Source organism: Lytechinus variegatus, chromosome 6 (genome assembly GCF_018143015.1).
Source record: "Lytechinus variegatus isolate NC3 chromosome 6, Lvar_3.0, whole genome shotgun sequence".
In the NCBI taxonomy this organism is placed as follows: Eukaryota; Metazoa; Echinodermata; class Echinoidea; order Temnopleuroida; family Toxopneustidae; genus Lytechinus; species Lytechinus variegatus.
Genome location: NC_054745.1, coordinates 8,151,393 through 8,174,193, shown reverse-complemented (window position 1 = coordinate 8,174,193; position 22,801 = coordinate 8,151,393). Strand labels below are relative to the sequence as shown.

General features: G+C 36.9%; 1 protein-coding gene across 1 annotated transcript in view; it reads left to right on the top strand.

The window, feature by feature from the left end:
* The first annotated feature begins 453 nt into the window (after positions 1 to 453).
* Positions 454 to 22,801, top strand: part of LOC121416954 (prolyl 3-hydroxylase 1-like) — a 62,766-nt gene continuing 40,418 nt past the window's right edge. Inside the window, exons 1-4 of the mRNA XM_041610484.1 lie at positions 454 to 1,197; positions 4,522 to 4,674; positions 5,028 to 5,199; positions 21,908 to 22,033. Of these exons, the coding sequence (XP_041466418.1) occupies positions 733 to 1,197; positions 4,522 to 4,674; positions 5,028 to 5,199; positions 21,908 to 22,033 (916 nt within the window). The 5' untranslated portion in view covers positions 454 to 732. The remainder of the gene's footprint in view (positions 1,198 to 4,521; positions 4,675 to 5,027; positions 5,200 to 21,907; positions 22,034 to 22,801) is intronic.

Sequence of the window (22,801 nt, the reverse complement as noted above, 5' to 3'; positions counted from 1 at the left end):
TTTCTTTTCTTCATTTTTGTTGCTTGTCACATTTACTTCAACACCCCCAGCCAAATTTGTTGGTGTGTGGTGATGATTATGATGCCAATAGTGAATGGTTGTAGCTATATTATGATGGTGGTGATTATGATGGATTTGATCGTGATGATGATGATGCGTTTGGTTGGAAGCTATATCGCGAAATAAAAAAAATGGAAAATATAGAGGTCTGGGGTATTTTATGATGCATAAAATCACAATTGGATTGGACTTTTCATGCACTTTTACATTTTAACCGGAAAAAATTGTACGTGTGTTATTCGAGGCACTTCAAGAACTGCTGCCCCTCACCCCCGCCCCCCCCCCCCTTCCATCGGCGCGCATCACTCTTCACCTCGGCTTCGTCTCCGAAGTCATAACGTTATTTTTTAAAGAATGACTGGCGCTCAAGACTAAACCCAACGTCTGCTACATGCTTCGTCAACAACTTTCCCTGCTGATCAGTGATTTCGGGACGAACGGACAAATCACATCTTCAAGCCAGCGCGCGCCGGAGCGCCGGGGATCGTAACTCGGACCTTCCCGTTAGTTGTCAATCCACATTTACGCACCGTGTCACTTTTGCTGTCGTAGTTCCCGCTGCTGCAGGTGCATCGCTGCTGGAGGAGAAATGGTTTAACTTGAATTGTGGATACTCTATTACCTTGCGTTTTGCCAGTTTTCTCAAGGAGCCACGTGCAACCAGGTTGCATCATGGCACAGATAATTTCAATATCATCATTGTTAGCTTTCATCTTCGTAAACTATCAATTGTGGCGGTCGGTAGATTCTCAACTCTATGCACATCTCGGGGACTCGTTTTTAGAGCAAGAAGTCACGTATGACGAACTCTACCAAAGCGGTATGCAATCCTACACCAACGAGGACTGGGCCTCGACGATATTCTTTTTTGAGAGGGCTCTCCAGGAATTTGACTATTATCGAGCAAGTTTAACAGAATGTAGATTAAAGTGTCAAAATGTTTCGCATATTACGTCATCGGGCACCGACGCGCTTTCGGAATTAAAAGTTTTTGAAGCAGTTTTTAAAAAGGCGGATTGCACGCGGAGATGCAAGTTGGATAAACTGGGAGGGAGGAGTGATCGGATAGACGATGCGGTGACCGATAAGTTTTTGAGCATGACACCGTATAGCTACCTCCAGTTTGCTTATTACAAAGTGAGTATACCCCCTCCCATCCTCCCAATGAAGTTGATGATGGTGGTGGTGCATGGTGTTGATGATGATGAGATGATGGTGATCAGGACATCAGGTGATGCTGGTTGTGGAATGTGATGATGATGGAGATGATGATGATGGTGGTGATGATTATGAGGATGGTGATGGTGATGACTGATGATGGTGGCGATTATGATGATTGATAGTGTTGATGACAATGGTGATGATAATGATAGTGATGGTGGTGGTGCCATGATGATGGTGATGCTGGTTGTGATGATGATGACGGTGATGATGGTGTTGATGATGATGATGGTGGTGATGTCGGATGATGGTGATGATGGTGGTGGTGATGATGGTCATGAATGATGGTGGTGGTGGTGTTGATGGTGATGATGGTGGTAATGATGATATTTATGGAGATATATGATGGTGATGACGACTGTAATGATGATGGTGATGTTGATGGTGGTGATGATGATGGTGGTGATGGTGATAATAAATGATATTTATTGACGTATTAATGTTTCTGGTGATGATGACTGATGATGATGGTAGTGGTGGTAGTTGTGACTTTGTGATGGTTATGATGATGATGATGGTATTTAATAGTTGGAAGACAAACTGGTTGTATGAGTAGTGCATGTAGTAGAATTAGATAATGAATGGGAAGAAGACAGTGGGTGCAAGGTAGGTGTACAGGTAGAGGTAGTCCAATCATCTACCATCATCATCCCCTGGAGCGCAGCATTTTCAGTTTTATTTTCTAAAGTTGGAAGCGGATGTAGATGTTTCGGGATGGGATCTCTGATTCCCTTGAGCGTTCCACCAGACTTGAGATGGAAATGGGCGGAGAGCCAGACAGGTTGTGAAACAAACTCACTTACACACACCCAACGACCTTCCAGGTCAAAGGTCACAAGAGGATCCTCTTGTGCAGGATTCCAGTGTCAATTCTGGTGTCCAGATGTTCATTGGAGTAAACCAAAGGAGAGGATACATGTACATGTAGTGAATATTGAGATTTGGCGATGTTTAAAGGAGATGATTATGAAGGAGGAGTATGATGAAGAAGAAATGAGAAGGAGGAGGAAAATAAAAGGAAGACAAAGGAGGAAGAAGGAGGAGAACAAAAAGAAGATGAAGGAGGAGGGGAAGAAGAGGAAGAGGAAGAAGAATAATATGATAAGATTGAAGAAGAAGAAAAAAAATAGAAGAAGAAGGAGGAGGAGGAGGAAGAAGAAGATGAAGATTGAAGAAGGAGAAAGGGGGTGAAGAGGAGGATGAACTTTATTGGTGATGTTCAAAGGAGATGATGAGATAGGAGATGAAGGATGAAGAAGAAATGAGGATAAGAATGAGGAAATAAAAGGAAGCAGAAGAAGGAGTAGAGGGAGGATAGGAAGAAGAAGGGGAGGAGATAAGGAGGATGTAGAGAAGATAGAGGAGGAGTAGGAAGAGGGAGAAGAATATGAATATTGAAGTAGTAAAAGTTAGAAATGAAGAGGGGGATGACATTTTGGCAATTTTCAAAGGAGAGGATAACATGAATAGAAGGGGGAGGGGAGTGGGTGGAGAAAAAAGTTGAGGATGAGCTCTAGGATGATGAGGAATTTAATAGTGATGTTAAAAGAAAGAGGGGAAAAAAGAAAGAGAAGTAGAAAAGGAGTAGGAAGAAAGGAAAATAATGTAAGGAGGAAGAGAAAGATTAAGAGGAGGAAGAAGAAGTATAAAGAGAGAGAGAGAGAAGATGTGAATTTTAGAGAGAAGAGCTTTTTTTACCACGTACTACTTTCACACTAGATTTTGTGACCAATGTTAAAAGATTTAAATCAAAAGATTTTAATTCTCCAATAATCCCATTTTGAAAAAAAGATATAAATGTATATTTTTCTATGGAGAGGAGATTTAATTCCATGTCCGTTTACTTTGAAGTTTCAAGTCCAGTTTATTTCATGCCAGCATGGTGAAACTCTGCTAAAATTGAAAAAAAAAAAAACTTACAAAATTTCATTGAAAACTTTGTTATGTGCTTTTCCTACATGTTTTTTTAATAATGTTTTTATTGTTTTCATAAATAATCAGTTACAAGAAATCACAATATTTACATAATTAGACATGATCGTAAACAAACAAAAATAAAACAACATTGATGAAGAAAAAAATAAAAAAAAGTGACTAGTAACATAATCCAGAACAAACTAAAACAATTAGAGTCTGAACACATACGTACAACCAACTTTATATCAGGTAATGAGCTGTGGCAAAATAGTACTTGCGGGGTATAAAAACAACACGTTTTACAAGTGAACTTCTTCAAAGCTTAAATCTCCATTTTTTTTAATGTAAAGCGAGCTTGTTTCTTTTTTTTGGCCATATAGTATTCAGTTTCCCTTTGAGATTTGATAAAATTCTTAAAGGATACAACATTTGAAGTATCACCTCTAAATTTACAAATATGTATTTCACAATCAATAAAATGTAAGTTACAAACTTATCATACCAAACAGTTTTTCAAAATTTGCAAGATTAATAACATTGCCTTTATGTTCTAATGAATTTGTAACATATTTCTAAAGTGGAGTCACTTTTTCACATTCGCAAAATAAGTGTTCAATCGTTTCCTACATGGTTTAATGGTGAAGAAATGTATTTTAGTTTTTATTCTCAGACAGATGAATAAATTGAGCACCAGAATGTGCTAATGTGCTAACAAATTGAGCCTCTATTGTGATCATTGGCCATACTTACATGTACATGTAAACCATGTTAAACCAGAGTTTCAATCAAACCCTAGTTGAAAATAGGCTTTATGCATGTGACGTCGTTATCTCATAGCGCCCTCCCTCAGAGGATATAGGAATACGCATAATAACGGAGTTGTCAGAGATGCGCCCGCTACAGATCACCAACGCATGCAAGGCAATGCATGGGCGTCATGGTCTAGTGGTTGAGACTCTTGTCTTTCAATCTGTTTGACGTGGGACTGATTCCAAACCATGGCATGTTTTCCTGCTGCAAGAAATTTATCCACATTGTGCTGCACTAAACCCAGGTGTGGTGATTGGGTACCCGGCAGGAAGAAATTCCTGGAATGCTAGAGCACCTGTAGGCAGCACGGCCATAGGACCTCTGGGTAATAATAATGATAACAGTTGAGTATATTGCGCAATATATATGTAATGTACATAGGTAGAGCATTGACTTTGGCCTCTATAATAAAGATTGCGATATGATGGAGTCATTGCATGAGGTCTAAATGAGTTTGGAAATGATATGGTACTTTCAAGTTTTTCACCCTTTTTCTCGTATCATTTCTTTCAGAGTGGTCTATATGAGCAAGCTGTGGCCGCAGCATATACATACATTCAGTGGCATTCGGACGACGATGTAATGCAGAATAACTTGGATTATTACAGGAATATGCATGGGATAGATGATAGCCAGCTTGTCAATTTAGAAGAAAAACTTCACCATGTAAGTAAATGATTTTTAAATTGGTAAAAATATCTAAAAGCATTACCAATCTGAGGGTCTCTATAGCATTAGTGATCGCAATATTCAAATGCTCATAACTCATGATTATTTGTCCGATTTTTCTCAAACTTTTGTTGATCTGTTTCTTTGATTTTTCTGTTTTCACACAAGCTATCTTGTTCTAAAGGTTTCATTCTCCTTTAAAAATAAAAATAACCTGACTCTCAAAGTTGCAGTTTTAACTGTTGTATTTAACACTTAGGTTTGCTCATGGATGCCTAGTAGTCAGATCACATTGATATCAAATCGAAAAATAATCATGTTTTTTTATTGTTTTTGTTTCATCTTTCTAGAAATATTTTTTAGAGGGATATCAAGCCCATCACGATGAAAAGTGGCATGAAGTAATTAAAAACATGGAACTTGCGCTGACAGAGTACTGGAAAGCCGATACTCAGTGCAGAGCCCTTTGTGAGGGAAAGTACGACAATCGGGAATTCATGGATCTATATGAGGCTATTGCATGTGAGTACAGGAGAAACTTTTACCTCTGTATGTGCTTTCTCTCCGCCCTTTCACATAGTAAAAACAAAATGGTAATTTGAATGATGATTTCAGTGAAAGATAAGGCTAATCACAAATATTTAGCTTGTGTGAAACCAAACTAGAAATAGAATCACGAACATATACCGGTAGATCCACTTTTATACCCTTTTTACACAGGCTTAAATTTCCTTAACCCCGTACTATAGGTGGGGCTAAATTGCCATTTAGCCCCACCTGTAGTATGGGGTTAAGCTTAGCCCACTTTCTTTTTACATAGCATTTTTGCAAATTGGCTAACCCCACCTATAGTACGGGATTATTTGGCCCTGCAAAAAAGCAGGGTTATCCCAGCAATTGCTGTGCTAAGAGCGATAGTACGGGGTTAAGATCGCTAGTGTAAAACGAAAGTGGGCTAAGCTTAACCCCGTACTATAGGTGGGGCTAAATGGCAATTTAGCCCCACCTATAGTACGGGGTTAAGGAAATTTTAGCGTGTGTAAAAGGTACGAGTAAAGTACTTGTACTACGAATGATCAACAAAAACCACTAGTTTGGGGTTAGCGAGTTTCGTGTGTGAAAAGCAAGCATTGCTTATCCGGGGTTAGCAATAACAATTTGGCATGTGTGAAAATGAAAAAAAATAGTACGGGGTTAAGAATAGTATGGGGTAAGCGATAGTCCGGGGCTAAGAAAATCCTGTGTAAAAAGGGTATTATATGGTGAATAAATGAATTGAATTGAACTAGAATCACAAACGCTAATCACAAATTCAAATTCTACTCAGGAGGTGAATTCCAGTCAAGTGTCACTAAAACTGCGCTACAAATTTTCCGTGTGAAAGGTCTGATTATTTTTATTGCAATCATCATTACAATGATGATTTAAGATTCGCATGTGAAAAGGCCCTTTAATATATTATCCGCCCTTTTACATGGACAAAAAAATTGTAATTTGAATGATGATTCCACTCGTTCCAGGAAAAATAAGGCTAATGACGAATATTTAGCATACATTTGTGAAACCAAACTAGAAGTTACATGATAAGAATCATGAACGCTAATCACACTCATGATTACAATAGCAATCATCATGACAATGATGATTCAAGATTCACGTGTGAAAAGGCCCTTTGTCTTTTAAACGATTAGCGAAGGGTGTACACTGTACAGTGTTGTATGCCCATGGAGCTACTAATGTTAGTACATAGCTCCATGATTAGCCTATAATATACAGGGGTAAAAATTGGATATTTCAGAATCAAGTTTGACATATCTCATTTGAAGCAGAATGTTATCCTGATCGATATCATATGGTTTCATTTTTAAGAAAATTGGTTGAAAAATGCGACACTCTGTTGATACCTGAATACCTGATTCCAATGAGATTGATGCAAAATGATTTTATTTTCAACTTCCAACTATTCAGTTCTGCACTTGTCTCTCGGAAAATATTTTTTTGTGTGTGAAACAACGGGTACAGTATTATCCCAATGTGTTTTTTTCATACTATTCTATTTTTAAAGGAGTATGCTGAGGTGGAGTTATTATAAGAAAAAAAATCACACACAACTTTTATTACTGAGCAGGGACTGCTTTCCTGCCATTATTTCAGTGTGCTTGCTTTGAAAATATTAGATTGAATGATCCCATTTTAATGCACCTTCACATAGTAAACTTATGGTCATTTTCAAACGTGAGTGACACGACAATCGGAGAGGTTTAAGGGCTCATATCTTCAAACTTAAAGGTTATGAATCAATCATGACTACTATATTATATACAATATAGGACTGGCATGGGCCACTCCGAGTTTGATTTGAATTCAACAATTCGTTTAGTAGATATGATTAAAAAATGGTGCGTGAGTGACACGACAAATTTTGGACATGGGTTTCTGACCACTAACACATATGGTTGGATTCGTGCCCAAGTAGTTGTCATGGAGTACTGTGAGTACCAGTAAATGGACATAAATAGTGTACCTATCTAATACATATAGTTAGAATCAATCAAACCTTCTCTATGGAAAATGGTACCCTCCTATGTACCGTGAGTGACACGACATCCAAAACGTGAGTGACACGACAAGTGCAAAAATACAACATTTATCTCAACAATGAAAGAATTTTTGGCATGATGTACAAGAGTAAAATACCATTAACCAAAAAACAAGCTTAATTACATAATAACTGCTTTCTTTAAAGTTGATATGTCATCCTGATGTTTTATTCTTGGTTTATGGTCATATTTGCCCATCAACTCACATTCTCTATACCATACCACATTATTGTCACACTAGGGCTTCTACCACTCCTCTTTGGAGGAGGAGGAGGCACTTGAAGGAGGTGTTATGTGGTCTTGGCATTGACATCAACTCAAACATTCTCCGTTCTTATCAGGGTACCCCCCCAAAAAAAAAATTGATATACCCGTACATGGCAACCCATCCAAAGTTGCTCAAATCGAAATGCAGTCTCAGTTGGGACTTGTTGGGACCTACATGAACATGCATCATTTTGTTGTAATGAATATGTGTAAATGCAAATCTGCTCTGAACACACATCGGCCCGCTTACGTTAGCTTGCTGTTCAGACCCTACATGTAGTTAGCGGTATGAATGGTGGCCGAACAAATAATGATTTTGAACTTGGCATGTAACTGCTTCGAGCAATATCCAAAATTTTCTATCAAATCTCAGACATTCTCACCTGAAATGTTTATGTTTTCTTGCAAATTTGTTTATTTCATGTCCTGGAATACAAGCTTTATGGCAAATGAAAAGGTTGATTTAATCAATTAGAAGGAAAAGAAAAATATTTTCTTTTCTGAATTTGAAAAAATGTTTGGTGTTCATGGAGATCTCTTATATCTCATACATTACTTTACCACTAAAATTTCTGCAAATTTCAAAATAAGATTCCTGACTTTTCTAGCTTTCTTAATGAGTATAACAAAGAAATAACATTGCTAAAAAGAAAGTGAACTTTCTGCTCATTTCTGTAAATGGAGACAGAGAATGTTCAAGTCATACCTGTATGACTTGAACCATCACCAACCCTTTATGCATTGTAAATATGTCCATTGCTAAAGTATAGTGGTTTTTCTCTTGATACATTCATAATTTTGTGTTGATTATGTTGTTATATTCTTAATCACAGTACATTCACCAAAATATGAATTAGGATCCGAGTCTTCACACCAATGGAAAATTGTCAGGATTTTTTAAACCAAAGGAACCATGGAGAGGAGAGAAAATAGATGAACTCAATGTCAAATGCAATATTTCCATAAAAAGGAGTGAAATTAGGAAAATTGAGGAAATTATTAGCCTAAAATAGGCCTAAATGATGTCAGGAATAACATTTTAACTGTATCCCTGATAAAACGCTTAAAAAATTACTGGATGTCCTTTTTTATACACAATATAATACCGTGAGTGACACGACATTTCGTGAGTGACACGACATTGTGAGTGACACGACACAACTTTAACAGTTAATTTTAGCTTTACCTTAACACATTAGACCAAGTTACTTTATATACAATGAGGTACAGGAAAACTGTATTTGCTCCTGTACTGGGATAAATTAATTTTCAGAATGCACAGCTCTAGAAAACTTTTTGTATTTAAAACGTGAGTGACACGACAACCAGTTTTGAAAACTTTGAAACCCTATTTTTTTCAGAAAAACACTTCACAGAATTTTTTTTTGCTATTTAGGAGTTAGATACAATACACAGCTTGTATCTTGACAACAAATGCGCTTCTAATACAAATTTTATATTGTGATAGGCAATATGTGAATTTTAATGCAAAAATCAACATTTTTTAACATTTAATTTCCCTTGCATAAAATTCGCTGTATCTCAAGACATAATTAATAATTTTATGTAACTGAAATGGAAAAATATACTTTAAGATGTCTAGTTTCAAAAAACATTAAAGCCTAATGATTTCTAGCATGTTTTAATTTTCACCCCCATGTCCACTTTTGTTTGAAAATGACCACATGCTTTCACTTTTTAACATTTGATATCAAAAGCAATCCTCTCAATAAGTTAAATTCAAGAGAGCTAAACCAGGCCCCTAATAATGTTCTGCTCAGAGCAAGACTATTTACCAGTCCATTTCGGGTGAGATTTGCATCTTATGAGAGTGAATTTTAGCTCATTTTTGAGTGAAAATTTATGGAAAGTCACTTCGAAAGAGTTAAAGTAATTACTACATGTATGTTTATTACTTATTATCTGTTGATAAGCTGTACTTTTTCTGATGTAAACTTACAATGTGTATGCTACTTTTTAATTTCTTTTTATTTTCAAATTACTTGTATTGTTTATATGTGATTTGTTGCAAAAAATCCATGAAAACCTAATAAAAACCCCAAACCCCTCTTTTGATGCCACTGTCCATTTACATTTTTCACTCAAAGTTCACTCCTAGGCTGCGTTTATGCGACCTCGACCCAGAATCATGATTTGAATCACAATTTGAATCATGATTCAAAACAGCAGCATGAATCACGATCCGACAGAATCAGCGTTTATACGACCATCTTTCTAACGCTGTTTCTCCCTGAATTCGGGCAGATCCAGTGCGCATCACAGTGCGCAGTTTGACCCAGAAAGTATACATGTAGGTCAACATTTTCGCACGTGTTTCTATCTTTGCGTCAGCTGCTAGATTTTTGCTGCCGCCGGAGCTAACGGGCGATCGTTTGTGCAAGTGCAACGCTTACTCGGCTTCCGAAAAATAAATCTTTTACTTCCAGAATTCCGTGTATTGTACCTCGTATTGTTTTTGATCGGGAACCAGAAGGGTCATCATCCTCCCTCCCACCTCCCGATCGATTTTTCTTGTCTATGATGGTCCTGTACTGGGCACGAATTCTGTTAAATTTGTCCCGACAGGCGGTGCCACATCTTCGTTGAAATCCCTCCCTCGCAAGCGCCGCTGAAAGGGATCGTCTTATTTCTGTGAATCCCGGTAAGGGATGCTTGTGCTTCAGGCTGAGCCCAAAGCACAAGCAGAGCCCTGAGTTCATCGTCAGTCCAATTTAACTTGAAGAAATGATTAATGAAAACAATGAAATATACAAATGACGCTACAGCCCCTACAGAAATTTCCAAGCTTGCGGGAAGCGTGCGACTAGCTTGCGCAAGCTTGCGGCATGCTAGTAACTAGCATGCGGTTAGCTTAATAAGCGTGTGATATGCGTGCAGAGTAATAGTTAAGCGATCTTTTAGCGAGCAGGGACTGTTCGCTAGCATGCACTCGCTTATTAAGCGAGTGCCCTGCTAGTCGCATGCTAGTTACTAGCAAGCGGCACGCTTAAATTTCGGTAGGGGAGTACAACCCCGGGGGTACAATACACAGAATGATAATTCCTAAATGCTGGCAATACTGCTACACGAAAATTAACCTGCACGAAACACAGCGCGCGCCTTTGAGTCGAACCCGGAAGAAGCACGACACAATGACGTCATAGAATCATGATTCAAATCACGATATCGTTCATACGACCTTTTTCGTTCGTGATTCTACAGAAACGTCTTTCCAAACGCCCCTTTTTTCGTGTTTCATGTTTGTGATTCTAATCATGATTATATTCAATTTCGACTAAACGCAATCGTGATTCTGCAGAATCGTGATTTGAATCATGATTCTAATCATGATTCTAGGGTAAAAAAGTGTCGAATAAACGCACCCCTAAAGGAATGATTTAGTCTCACTCTATTGAAGAGGAATAAACTCTTTTTGCATTAAGTGAAAATACATTTTGCATAATAATTCACTGGTTACAATTCATAAAAAAAACTTGTAGACCTATTGGAGGCTATTGGAGGATATTTCCAGGAAGCGGTGTATTTTCTTATCATGGCTTTATAGAGTTCAAGGGATGTATAGACCTAATTACTGAATTGAGTCATTGTCTATCACCGATGTAGCCTATACAGGGTGCTACATACATGACTTTTTAGAAGCACTTGCCCAGTTGGGCAAGTAAGTTTTGAGATAGTTCAAATGTACTTGCCCCAAAATCTATTTCACTTCCCTGAAAAAATCCTTGAAAAGAAAGTTTTTATACCTCATCAAAAGAAAGTATTGCAGTTTTATTAACCATTGACCCTTTTCTCTCCTTTGACATGAACTGTTATTGCCATGACCAAAATTAGGGTCAATATCATATCATATCGACCCTAATTTTGGTCATTCTACTGTGAGAGATTTGGTCTTTACTTCAAAATGCTTGCCCAACTCTAACTTTTACTTGCCCCGGGCAATCGGGCAAGTGCTTATACATTGTATGTATAAAGCACCCTGTATAATATAGGCAGTCTACTAAATCTGTATAATTATGCTGTTACAATAAATGTAAAGAATATAACCTTCTGATACAGAACACTGAGAAGCACCCACTGCATAGTGACCAGGGAAAAAAAGTTACATGGTGGCTGGGGCATTGTAGCCCCGAAATGCTCAAAAAAGCCCTGGAAACTAAAAAAAAGAGCCCCAAAAATCCCCTTTCATTGCAATGTTAAACACTATCCAATGTTGCTGATTTATACCTCGGCTGTACAGCGAGTCGAAAACAGCTGTTTTATTCATTTTTATTCAAACCAACCACCTATATGTACAGTAGCTGGTACAAAAAAAATAAAGGTTAAAATGGCTTTTTCGACTTGTCGCACGGCCGGTGTAGGGCAAATATGACTGAGGTATTAGGCAGTAAATTGCAAAAAGGAGCCCCTAGAAAAAAAACAAATTTCTTGCCTAGCGTACACCCACGTCTCACTCTGTCTAGTTGTTGTTGAGGTGCAGGTATTTCGTACAAAAAACCTGCCACAGGACAAAATTGCAAGACTAAGGTTTAAAGTTGTGGTTTATGGATAGCCAATTGTTGTATTAATAAAAACATATATCACTAACAGTAGAGATATCATATTTCAGCTCGTTTGGCTCTCAAATCATTCATAATTGTCTAGGAGGTATAAAAAGATCTTCACCATTGATGAATCAGGAGAGAGCACAGTAAGCATAAGAATATTACAACTTAATATTAAAATTTAGACACCTTTGACTTCCCATAATTTTAGCACAGAGTTAGACCATGGTCTACGTTAAACCTGACTTCAGAATACTGGCCTTCTTGTCAGAAAAAAAACTCAGATTAATAAAGGGAGAATAAAATGGAGAAACACAGAGCATTATAAAAAAATGCTCATATCAGCCCATTTTTTTCCATGATTGTTTGTTGAATTTACCATCACTATTTTCATTTGAATAATCTTCCCATGCAAATCCTTGTCTTAATAAATTAGGGAAGTAATACTTTGATACATATTCTCTTGATCAATTTTGTGAATCTACGCGGTAAAAAAGTTGTTTATTACTGTTAACCAACTTGTTTAAAGTTCAAACAGTTAAAAAAAATTAAGCAATACATGTAGTTGTTAGAGTGACATGCTTAAACAACGTACATACAATTTTAGACAGCGTTTTTACAGTGCATTGAGTGAAAAGAAAAAGAAATAGAAAAGACAAAAAGGGAAATGAAGGATTTAAGGTTTTCCTGATGTGAATGGGGCTGTCATTCATTGATATTGATTCATAATGTACATGAAAGCTGATTAGCTCCTATTGATTTAATTACATCCATATTCCTCATGTCTGCTTGTACAGTGAGCCAATGGACAATATGTGAGAAGAGAGAGGAAGAGAGACAGACACAAATGCCCAAATTCACAAAGGTGGTTTTGAAAACCCACGGTTGAGTCCATGGTTTATGCAGATTTCCTACAGAATTAATTCATTTAGCGCGTATCGGGCGCGTGTATGAAACATGTCCAATGCTGATGCGCGCATTTGGCACAGTGCGCCCAATTTACGCCTGTTACCATGGTTAGATGTACATGTATGCTATTTTATTCATGAGTCCACTGTTTGAATAAAAACAGTGGACTCATGAATAAAATAGCGTTGAGAAAACCATGGAAACGGGTGTCAATTTGGCGCACTGTGACAAATGCGCGTATCAGCATTGGACATGTTTTTACGCGCTAAATTAAGCGTAATTTATACAGGAAATCTGCATGAAACATGGACTCAACAGTGGGTTTTTAAAACCACCGTTGTGAATTTGGGTCAAAGGGAGAGAGATGGGGGGGGGGGGGTGAGATCGACAGGAGAGAGCAGTGAATGACTATTTGTTTAGAACTGTCTGAAATTCAGATGTGGGTTTGAAATAATTTGTTGATACAGTGAAGGTACAAAATTAAAAACCATTTTCCTCTTACTAAAGACATGTTATCGATATGCCTATATGGGGAGCTGCTTGCATGTAACTTCACAAACGAACAAACAAATGCAATTGTATCTTTTTTCAATATTTTGGATTTTCCTCAAACCTTGTATTTTAAAGGTCTATTTTTATGCTTGTTTTACTTCCCCTTTAATCTCGAGTTCATAGCTTACTGGTAAATATGTTTTGATTTAAAGAACATTTTTAAACGTATTTTTAATAATTTTTTCTGCTATTTTTACAATAAACTTTTTGTCAGGGTGAACTTCCCCTTTAATGGATCCACAAAGAAAACTTGTTGGGACTGTTCACCAGATGTTACCAACCACATGGTTAAATTTTTGAAATTGTCTGTGGCCTATCAATTAGCAGACAGGGAAACGTTGGCCATGACAACTGGGACTGCATTAATTGACGGTGATTTTTTTCTAGAAATCGATCAAACTGTCCTAATTATAAACTCCAAGGATAGAACGAATTCAGGAAATTAGGATAAAATTGTCAGCTTTATTGTGGCCTAGGGAGAGGTTAGTCTCCAATCACAGACCCAAATTTGACACTTTGAATACTTGATTCATGTCTAGGGAGACTAGATTTCAAATCCCAGCACATACAGTATGAATCTAGTCTCCTAATAAAGACTGGGTATTAGAGACTGCAAAAATCAAAAGCCTGTGTTTAGAGACTACATGTAGCCACAGTGCCTCTTAAAAGAATCTTTATGTAGTCTCTATATCTGTTAGTGCTGGTCGATATTTGGTTTCATTGTCCGTCAATTAGTACATGTGCCTCCCCCTCCCCTGCCAGCCCCCACCCTCCAATGGCCTCCCTTATCAACTTCATCCTTTCCAAACTCGAACCCCATTTCAACCAGCCTCAGCCCTGCTACCCTACCAGTGACCAAGGCTAGATACCCCCCCTTGTCAGCATCTTCATTTCAATTATTCAAGATGCCAAACCCCACCCCCTCCTCCCACCTCTCCTTCATCCATTCCAAACTCAATCTCCATTTCACCCTGCCTCTCTGCTACCCCCCCAAGCCCTCAACCTCATCAATATCCATTTCAATTACTCTAGAAGCTACACCCCTCACCATCCCATACCTCATTCATCCAAACTCAATTTCACCTGCATCAACCCTGCTTTATAGTGACCCCTACCAGTGACCAGGGCCAAGTCCCCCCCCACCCACCAAGCCCTCACCCGCCCTCATCGTTACTTTCCATTTCAATATCTCTAGAGGCTACCCCCTCCCCTTCCTCCCCCTCCTCCGTCCATTCCAAAATCAAAATCAAACTCAATTTCACCCTGCATCAAACCTGCTAACCCCTACCAGTGACCAAGGCCAAGTCGGCCCAACTGCTTGATTGATAATTATTCTCTGTTGCAATATTTGGTAATGGTATTTGGAGATCTATACTAGCACTTGGCCATCTGGTCATTCATACTCCTTTCCCCATTGGACATGCACTGTATTGCACTCTTATAGTATCAGATATGTTTGAATGATCATGCAATATTGTAGGTCCTGACTTTTGCAATATATGCAATATCTCTGATTGCCGTGACGCGGCCTAGTGGTCCAAGGCTCTTGTTTGTAGATCCGAGGTTCACAGGTCCAATTCTCGGCACATATGCCCTTGAGCAATGCATTTTATCCACATTGCTGTTTTATCATGGATAAAATGCTTCACTCTAAATTCCAAGGATTTAAGATAAATCCAAATCAGCAGTAGATAGTGACCAGCCGAATGTTGGATTTATTTTAAATCTTTAAGATTAACTTTCAAATCTCAAAAGATTTAAATTCAAATCTTTTAGATAAATTTATGTTTAAATCTACAAGGTTTAAAACTAAATCTGATATTCGGTTGGTCACTATTCGCAGCCAATCTGGATTTATTTTTAAAAATTCTTGGAATTTAGAGTGTAAGTCCACACAAATACCATTGTGTGACATCCAATATAATATAACCTTCCTTTCCTTCATTTTGAAGAAAACTATTATATAAAAAAATAGGCAGATTTTTGTTGGAATGATGATTTTTTAAAATTATAAATTGCTTATTTGTGATTTGTATATGATATTGGCTTCATACAGCATCTACCTCAGATTATGCCATTTTTTATCATATTAGCAGGGGTGTGAGAGTTCAGATTTTTATCTGATTTCAGATATTTTTTGTTTAAATTTTTAGCTGAATTTCAGCTTATATATGGGTCAATCCATGTCAAATCAACCAATGCTTGTCACCCGACCCTCTTCGATTTTCTTTAAACTCGCACCAAATGTTGCCCCAAGTGTCTGACGGAAAAATCTGAAATATTTTGCCCCAAGGTCAAATGGTTGCTAAGATACGGCCTCCCATAGCAACCAATGCGCACTCAAAGAAATTATTTTAAATAAAATTGCCTATTTTTGATTGACTACTGCAGCAAAGTTTGATTGATTACAGTCTTCATTTTAAGTAAATTGGAAGAACTTTTTGGTCTTAACATGCAGAGTATACTGTAGCGCGGACCTGTCAACCGGATTTCGCACACGAGGTCACCGAAAATGGCGTTAAGCATCCGTGTCAATGATTTCAGAAGCATGTTTGGAGGCTCATAAATCCAAAACTAAATTAGCTTAGAACCAAATATTATGCACATTTATGGACTTTCATATACTCAACAGAATTACAAAAAATTGACCCAAGAGTGCGTGTCGTTTTCCTGTAGGGCGCCCTCAAAGTTGGATTTTTTTTCAAAAGATGCCAAGTTCAAGGTCACGGATCACCTCCTGTCCCATCGAGGAGGGGGACCAATTTCTGTGTTTTGATAGACATTTACCCATATTTTCAAGTGTTAGTTGAGAAATTTTGCTACCGGAATGTTTAGGGGCTGATTTGCGCATTCCAAAATGGTCGTAAACACCCTAAATTTGACGTTAATGACACATACATGCTTTTCAACACTTTTCAAATTGTGATAACTCAAAGATGAAATGCCAAAAAATATTGATATCTTCTGTGATGATAGTCTGTAATTGGTATTAAAAGGATATATCTTCAGAAATAGTTTTTATTGTTGGTAATGACCTTGAAAACACACCTAAAATTCAATAAAAACAGTAAATTGGCTAATTTTCCAGAATCATATGGCATTCAAATGGTGTTTACATTGACTTTCAAATGGGTGTCATTTCAATACAAAGGGTGAGCTTAAGCCAAAACTTGGAAGACATGTTCAACTTTTGTTCTACTTTAAGCAACATAAAATATTTGAACTCAAAACTATATCATTTGACCTTGAAATTATTCCAAATATAGCTAATTATTGCTTCATAAGTATCATATTCAAATCGCGCGTGTACATTGCACTTTGCAACACATTTCAAAATGGATTTTCTCATAGAGAGAATACCTGATCAGGCTGATATTTGCAGTATTGGTAGTCTGTAATGAGTTCTTGGAGGATCTAAAATTAAGTACCTATTCTCTCATGACAATGACCTTGAAAATACAGCTGAAAATCATGAAAATCAATAAATCATACAATTTTCATTAGTAATCAAGTGTTTTTACCCACGTTTCATTGTGTATTATTCCATCTTAGATTGTGAGCTCATGCTGATTATTTCAAATCATGTTCCACTTTTGGTCTACTTTAAGCTGCACAAAATATTTGAACTCAAAACCTTATCATTCGACCTTGAAATTGTTCCAAATATAGCTATTTGTGCTTCATAAGTAGCATATTCAAATCACACGTGTACTTTGCAACACATTTCAAAATGGATTTTCTCAAAGAGAGAATACCTGATCAGGCTGATATTTGCAGTATTAGTAGTCTGTAATGAGTTCTTGGAGGATCTACAGATCAAGGAACTATTCTTTCATGACAGTGACCTTGAAAATACAGCTTAAAATTAATGAAAAATCAATAAATCAGACTGAACTCAAAACCATATCATTTGACCTTGAAATCATTCCAAATATAGCTATTTGTTGCTTCATAAGTAGCATTCAAATCGTGCATGTACATTGTACTTAGCAACACATTTCAATACTTGGAAATAATTTCAAGGTCAAAATGATATGGTTTTGAGTTCAGTCTGATTGATTGATTTTCATGATTTTCAGCTGTATTTTCAAGGTCATTGTCATGAAAGAATAGTTCCTTGATCTGTAGATACTCCAAGAACTCATTACAGACTACTAATACTGCAAATATCAGCCTGATCAGGTATTCTCTCTTTGAGAAAATCCATTTTGAAATGTGTTGCAAAGTACACGTGTGATTTGAATATGCTACTTATGAAGCACAAATAGCTATATTTGGAACAATTTCAAGGTCGAATGATAAGGTTTTGAGTTCAAATATTTTGTGTAGCTTAAAGTAGACCAAAAGTGGAACATGATTTGCAATTATCAGCATAAGCTCACAATCTAAGATGGAATAACACACAATGAAAAGTGGGTAAAAACACTTGATTACTAATGAAAATTGTATGATTTATTGATTTTCATGATTTTCAGCTGTATTTTCAAGGTCATTGTCATGAGAGAATAGGTACTTAAATTGTAGATCCTCCAAGAACTCATTACAGACTACCAATACTGCAAATATCAGCCTGATCAGGTATTCTCTCTATGAGAAAATCCATTTTGAAATGTGTTGCAAAGTGCAATGTACACGCGCGATTTGAATATGATACTTATGAAGCAATAATTAGCTATATTTGGAATAATTTCAAGGTCAAATGATATAGCTTTGAGTTCAAATATTTTATGTTGCTTAAAGTAGAACAAAAGTTGAACATGTCTTTCAAGTTTTGGCTTAAGCTCACCCTTTGTATTGAAAAGACACCCATTTGAAAGTCAATGTAAACACCATTTGAATGCCATATGATTCTGGAAAATTAGCCAATTTACTGTTTTTATTGAATTTTAGGTGTGTTTTCAAGGTCATTACCAACAATAAAAACTATTTCTGAAGATATATCCTTTTAATACCAATTACAGACTATCATCACAGAAGATATCAATGTTTTTTGGCATTTCATCTTTGAGTTATCACAATTTGAAAAGTGTTGAAAAGCATGTATGTGTCATTAACGTCAAATTTAGGGTGTTTACGACCATTTTGGAATGCGCAAATCAGCCCCTAAACATTCCGGTAGCAAAATTTCTCAACTAACACTTGAAAATATGGGTAAATGTCTATCAAAACACAGAAATTGGTCCCCCTCCTCGATGGGACGGGAGGTGATCCGTGACCTTGAACTTGGCATCTTTTGAAAAAAATCCAACTTTGAGGGCGCCCTACAGGAAAACAACACGCACTCTTGGGTCAATTTTTTGTAATTCTGTTGAGTATATGAAAGTCCATAAATGTGCATAATATTTAGTTCTAAGCTAATTTAGTTTTGGATTTATGAGCCTCCAAACATGCTTCTGAAATCATTGACACGGATGCTTAACGCCATTTTCGGTGACCTCGTGTGCGAAATCCGGTTGACAGGTCCGCGCTACAGTATACTCTGCATGTTTAGACCAGAAAGTTCTTCCAATTTACTTAAAATGAAGACTGTAATCAATCAAACTTTGCTGCAGTAGTCAATCAAAAATAGGCAATTTTATTTAAAATAATTTCTTTGAGTGCGCATTGGTTGCTATGGGAGGCCGTATCTTAGCAACCATTTGACCTTGGGGCAAAATATTTCAGATTTTTCCGTCAGACACTTGGGGCAACATTTGGTGCGAGTTTAAAGAAAATCGAAGAGGGTCGGGTGACAAATTGTCTGAAAATTGGTTGATTTGACGTGGATTGACCCATTTGGCTTTCCTCTGTACAAAATGTATGGGAGCTCTTTCTATTTCAGACTATTTCAACACTCAGCTTTTTCCAGATATTTTTATTTGTGACCACTCACACCCCTGCCTATCAGGGGAAGCTCATCCTGCTAAACGTTTGTTGAAGAAATGCCAGTAAAATACTAAATAAACATTGGTGACGGTTTGAGGATAACCCATCAAAGATTAAAGTAGGTTTTTAAGTTTGTGCTTTGTGATATGATCATTTATGAGCAGCTCCCCTATATGTTATGTAAGATAAAATGCATGCATTTCAGTGTTTGATGGTTCATTATTGCTGAAATTTTCTTCTTCCAGGTGCAAGTGTGAAATGATTGTATTTTGATATAATAAAGGTACAATAAAAATAGCTTGATTTAGTAAAAAAAAGAGATATATATGTCTAGGGACAGTGATTTTCCGTTTCAAAAAATTGCCTTTTCCGTTTCAGAAAATCTCAAATTCCGTTTCAGCACGTCAGAAAACGGAAATTCCGTTTCCCCATAGACTTTGTACACACGGAAAAGTGACAATTCCGTTTCCAAATTGAATAGCAAAATGAACGTACACTCGCACTAGTCAAACTTTATATCTGCTACTGTACCAACAACACAATAGAATCCATTCTAATCGGATCTATGCGGGTGTAAATATTATTTTTACAAAGACATTTAGCATGCATACATCCTCACCTCTCACATCATTAGCATTATTTCACGGTGAAATGATTTTTCATCGATAATTTGGGGGGTTTTCTGACATCGTTATCATCAGTCAACGGCCTTTGCCAATCCGCCATCTTGGATTTTAAGACCACGATATCGTGCTGTTACATCTTCAAACGTAGAGGGCAGCAACACACGACCGTGCATAGTTGGAACAATATGTGTACAGTGCAGTGAAGCCCATCCCGGCTGGCCGGGTACGGGCGTGGGGTACTGTACAATCGAGTGTGCTGATGTCGGGTGCAGTCATTATTTGTGAATTGTCATGATTGTAGCGAAGTGAGATCGTGTTTTCTGGGGTTTTGTGGCCATTTAATATACTCATTTTGTTGTGATTTTGGAGTAATTTCTGTTGCTATTCTGTGTATTTTGAGGGAAAATGCGTTTTCCGTGATTTTCCGTTTGAAATGCCACTTTCCGTTTCAAAAAGCATTTTCCGTGAATTCCGTCCGTTTTCCGCGATCGCGGAAAATCACTGTCCCTATATGTCAATGATGTTTTATTGAACAATATTTGGGGTAGCTGTCGGCAAATAAACAAAAATATACGATTCTACTAGTAACTTTTAATCTTTGATGGAAATCAAATGACCATTATCTCTTATTTTTCCTGCTATTTTTATTTTACAATAAACTTTTTGTCAGTGTTCCCTTTAAAGTCGAGTTCATAATATATCTATCAATTTGGTGTATAGTTGCGCTGATAAAGGCATGCATATCTTCATAGGAAATGAGTGCATTTTATGTTTCATTGTAATGATCTATGGAGAGTAGTCAAATTGTCAGTGTTTGTTTCTGTTTTGAGATGCTGTGAACTTGCTGGGTTCCAATAAATAGTTGTAATCTCATCCAAATGTTAAAGGCCAAAGGTCAAGTTCTGTTTGGGTCTTATCTATCTATCAGTCTACACCTGTTGAAATGATCAGCGGAAAGTGTTTTGGGACAATTCATTCTGTCTTGACAATTTTTTGTGTTATGCTTTATAGTTTGTGTACATGTACAGAAATGTATTCAGTTACACAGTAAAAACGCTGTCTGGAATTTTCATACACAGCTTGTTACTTATTTGAACATTTAGAAGCAGTTTAAAATCTTAAACAAAAAGGTTTATGTTTAATTAATTAGCCTTCAATAGATTTAACATGGTTTAAACTTTTGACTGTAAAAGAAACAGCATTTTGTGAAAGTGAACAAAAATTTTACTGTGTTCTCTCTTGCTATTTTGTCTTCATTATTAATTCTATACTCCTGTATCCAGTCCACATCATGACCCTTTCTGGTCATTTCAGAATTGGAGAATTCAGATTTTCATTTTGTTTAATGGTTATATTGTAATTACAAGTGAAGGAAATGTCTTGAAAAGTGAAAGTCAACTTGTGACAATTTTCTATAATTTTCTTTGAAATATTTTGAACCAACTTAATTTCCAATCATTAAAAAAAACAGAGTAAACCATCTTAAATTTTATATTGACTTATGTTTTGGGGCCAGGTTTTGACTCCCTAATTATTGATGTTTCCCCCAAAGCATAAAAAACAACAATAAACAAAACAACGATTACCCAAACTACAAACTGGTTGCAGGCAAAATGTTAGATCATGTATGAGACCAAAAGGAAAACAAACAAGCGGGAGGGTACCAAGTGGCATTTCTTTTACAATTTTTAGTTGAATCCTTCTTTTGACGCCAGTGGCCTGTTTCATGGAACTTATTTAGTTTTAAGCTACTGAAATCCTTGAATTTGATTGGCTGATGAAACAGGACCCTGATAATACAGTAGCTGGTGTAAGGTTAACAGTAACATTGTTTTTTTTTAATCGACAGATCATTATGCGTCAACTTTATATTGCAAGAACCAATGTGAAAGTTGGCTTTCTCGGATCAATAGCAAGCTTGTGGATGATTACCTTGCAAGTCACTTCCATTTCCTGCAATTTGCATATTATAAAGGTAAGAGAAAACATTAATTATAAAGTATATTTTTACAAGTTTTTTTTAAATCCCCCTCCAAAATGTCTTATATGAGGGCGATAGCTCAGTTGGGGATTTCTGATTCCGGTGACCCGGGTTCGATTCCCACTTGGTGCGCTAATGCCCTTTGGTAAGGCATTAATCCTCATTACCAGGTCCTTTGGAGAGGACCTTAAGCTGTCGGTCCTCTGGTTGCTTGCATACAAGCATCCATGCTTTCTAATATCAATCAGGTAAAAAAAATTACCACCATTAACATTTACCAGTTAACCAATTCCGATTCGTTGCTAGATTATGTTTAGGATGTTGCATAAAAATGTGTTTTATGGAATGAATTTGGCTCAAACCGCAGACATGGCATAGTTTCCTTCAGCAAGAAAGTAATCCAAATTTTGCTGCACTCAATCCATGTTAGGTGAATAGGAACCTGGCAGGAATTATTCCTAACAATTTTTATTTGCTGTAGAAGTAGGGACAGTGATTTTCCGTTTCTAAAAATTGCCTTTTCCGTTTCAGAAAATCTCAAATTCCGTTTCATCATGTCTCAAAACGGAAATTCCATTTCCCCATAGACTTTGTGTACAAGAAAAATTGACAATTCCGTTTACATAGAAAACCAATACGCAACGAGTAGCGATGTCAAAATGCTAGCGCTGCTCAAAATTTGCATCTACCAATGTACTAACATCGCTTTAAAATCCATATTAATCGAAGAGATTCGAGATCATAAAATATTTAGGGAAACAT